The 2982-nt window shown below is 42.2% G+C and overlaps 1 protein-coding gene across 3 annotated transcripts in view; it reads left to right on the top strand.

Moving 5' to 3' along the window:
- Nucleotides 1-1990, top strand: part of anos1a (anosmin 1a) — a 20012-nt gene extending 18022 nt beyond the window's left edge. For all 3 annotated transcript variants that reach the window (XM_034864852.1, XM_034864853.1, XM_034864854.1), the window contains exons 13-14: nucleotides 972-1113; nucleotides 1707-1990. In XM_034864852.1, the coding sequence (XP_034720743.1) occupies nucleotides 972-1113; nucleotides 1707-1759 (195 nt within the window). In that variant the 3' untranslated portion in view covers nucleotides 1760-1990. The remainder of the gene's footprint in view (nucleotides 1-971; nucleotides 1114-1706) is intronic.
- Nucleotides 1991-2982: the final 992 nt, after the last annotated feature.

Genomic DNA, 2982 nt, shown 5'->3' on the forward strand with positions numbered 1-2982 from the left:
GCGGTGCCACATACTGTGGAGAGTGAGTGGCGAACAGAAAACTAAACGGCAAACACACTGCAAGCACACAAACTGAAGAAAGAAAACTACACACAGACACACACTCAATTCAATTATTTACAAAGCAACAACAGTTTTGTCATTGTGCTTTTCATAAAAGAGCAGGTCTAGACCGTACTGTTATTTACAAAAACCCAACAAGTCAGACACATATGAGACTGCCACTGGGTGTGACGTTAGAGAATTAAGTTGATTTACACTTTCTACATTTGATGTTTTTAAATGCGTTTTGACAGTTTTTTTTCAAACTTTGATCTTTTTTAAACGTGTTATTTTTTACTTTATAATGTTTTTATACACTTTTTTCAAAGTTTTCATGTTTTTTTGTATTTGTACGGCAAAAATTGACTTCCAGCAAGTAGAATTTCATTTTTTCACTAGTATGAAATCATTTTTTTTTTGGATGGTTTGGACTTTTGAACCAAAGACCGGTTATCTAGGAGCTGAAAAGCTCCTTTAAGGGACACGTGTACGCGAGAGAAACGGTGTCCGCCCTCACAGCTGAGAAATAAACAGCAGTCTACTTGTTAAGTGGTAGTAAATGCACGATGTAGGTTTCAGTTTGTCTCTGAATAAATGCTGCAGCAGAAACGTTCCTGTGTCTCGCTTAACATCCCAACAAAACAATACGGGAGAGCAGCAGTCAGCTGAAAAACCTCCGCCACCCAGGATCTGAGAGGACGGGGAGCCCGTCCACAAACTATCACTTCCAACTGTTGGGAGATGCAGTTTATGTATGTGACAACAGGACGTAGTTTGGTCATGTAGAGCTCTACGATCAGTGTACCTTAGTCTGGACCTTGGTTCTGTTCTGTTAGCAGGTGTCGAAGCCGCCTTAAAGGACACTTTGAGCATGTTAAACTTTGTCTTCTGCCGCCTCCTCTAACTGGGTCCTTTCTCGTCCCTATCAGGATGAAAATGTCCTGGTGGTGCCAGGCCTGCACCCGGCCGGTCTGTATCGGCTGGAGGTCCAGGCCATCACAGCGGAGGGGGAAGGTCCTGCAACCAGCCGCACCTTTCAGACCCCTGGACACCAAAGCACCCTGAAGCACAGTAAGGCTGCCTTCATATTGCTACTTTTTGGTCTTTAGGTGTAAAGTTCTGAGCCAAAAATGATCTGTGTACATGTTTTTATCTCAAGTAGAAAAACTAACTTACACGCCTAAACCTCATATCGCATCATGGTGTATCAGACCTCAACAGGAGGTGGTTACCATGGTAACCTCATAGCTCATCATCCTGGTATACTTGACATTAACAGGAGGCAGTGTGGAGACTCAACACACTGCTGGTAGTTTTCATCAGAAATTAAGGAATGTTTGTCGAAAAAAGTACAAAAAATATATTAAATGGCAACTAAACCGTCAAAGAATCTGATCGTGAGTTTGTTCCCGAGACAAACGGCTCTAGAACAAAGTAAATCTTCTCAGGATGTGTCCGTCTGAAAAATGCCATTTTTGTGTCCGTATGTTATGGAGATAAATGGCCTGTGGGGAAAAAATGGGTTCAATATGTACTTTGACTATAGGGCAGAAGAATGGCTCATGACACAGGTACAGGAAGTACTCAGGTACTCAGAGCTGGAGCATCTCATTTCCACACAATCTTTGAGATTAGTAACCAATGCCTTGTCTTCCCTCACTCAGGAACCAGGCTGAGGAAGCATCACCATAAACATCCAATCATTGAGAGGCACTGAGCCCAGACAGCCAATCAGCCTACATGAACAAAGTCTCCCAAACTCAGGATGATCAGAATCCACAGAACAGGACCAGTAACGAAGCAACGTAGCCTCAGCAGCTTTATGATCAGAGGAAGTCTCCCAAACCGTTAGCAACCATTTGTATACCTTCCAGTGGGCCGACTGTAGTACTCTGAAGCAGCAGTTAAGTTGTGATGAACTTCCTTTGGACTCCCGGAGTACATCTCAGCACATCATAGCACGTATATAAATTGTTACCTATAGGGCTTGGTATGCAAGAAGAATCCAGTTTGACACAGCCCTAATTCCCTGCTGTACCTTTACAAAGTCCCTTTGATGGAATTGCATGCAAACACCTGAATGTTAAGTGTTGTCGTCGACGTAGAGTGCTATCTCCTACATTGTAAAACCTGAGAACTTTCCTCAACTGATTCAGTGAGATTTGATGCTTTGACATGTAGCGCCCCCGTAGCTCTGTAAATGCTGTACATACTGTTGGTCTGTATTTATTTGTGCCTGGCCGAGTGAGAAACACACGCCTACTGTGTGTGTGCTCAGTCTTCATAAACCTCCAGAGACGCTGTACAAAGTTGTTTTTCCAATGAAGATGAATTCCATGTCAATGTGTGTACAGTCATCTTTCCACGTGTACTGTTTTTAATTTATTATTTGATCTTTTGTCTTTCTGCTCCCTCATCAGCAATTTTTTTGCAGTGACCTTTGTCTGCTTAGAGAATTTCTAATGATGGGTATTCCTGCGAGGGAAAGCAAAGCCATGAGAAAACACAGATCTGCACTTTAATTCTACCTCCATTATTCTTGTGTTGGAGCGCAAACAAAAGGTTTAAAGAACCCCCCCCCCCTCCCCCAGGGATACAGTATGTGGTAAAGGATGTACACTGTTACTTACACAAACACACAGCTGGGAAACTCAAGGTTAAAAAATGAATGATATGCTCATTCATATTCACTGTGTGTGATAGGAAAAGGTTTAATGCATTTTCATGAAGGGGTTTATATGATCTGGTATTAAAATGTTCTATCCTACAAAATAAGGCGACCGATCATGCGACAGTTAAGTTTAGAAGTCTTTACAGTTAATTATAGCCGAAAAAAGGATATTTGTGAGCCAGGTATAAAGAATCTCTACAGGGTAAATCCAGACAGCTAGCTAGACTATCTGTCCAATCTGAGGACTATGGTTACCTGGTCCTCAGATC

Source organism: Etheostoma cragini, chromosome 24 (assembly GCF_013103735.1).
Source record: "Etheostoma cragini isolate CJK2018 chromosome 24, CSU_Ecrag_1.0, whole genome shotgun sequence".
Taxonomy (NCBI): Eukaryota; Metazoa; Chordata; class Actinopteri; order Perciformes; family Percidae; genus Etheostoma; species Etheostoma cragini.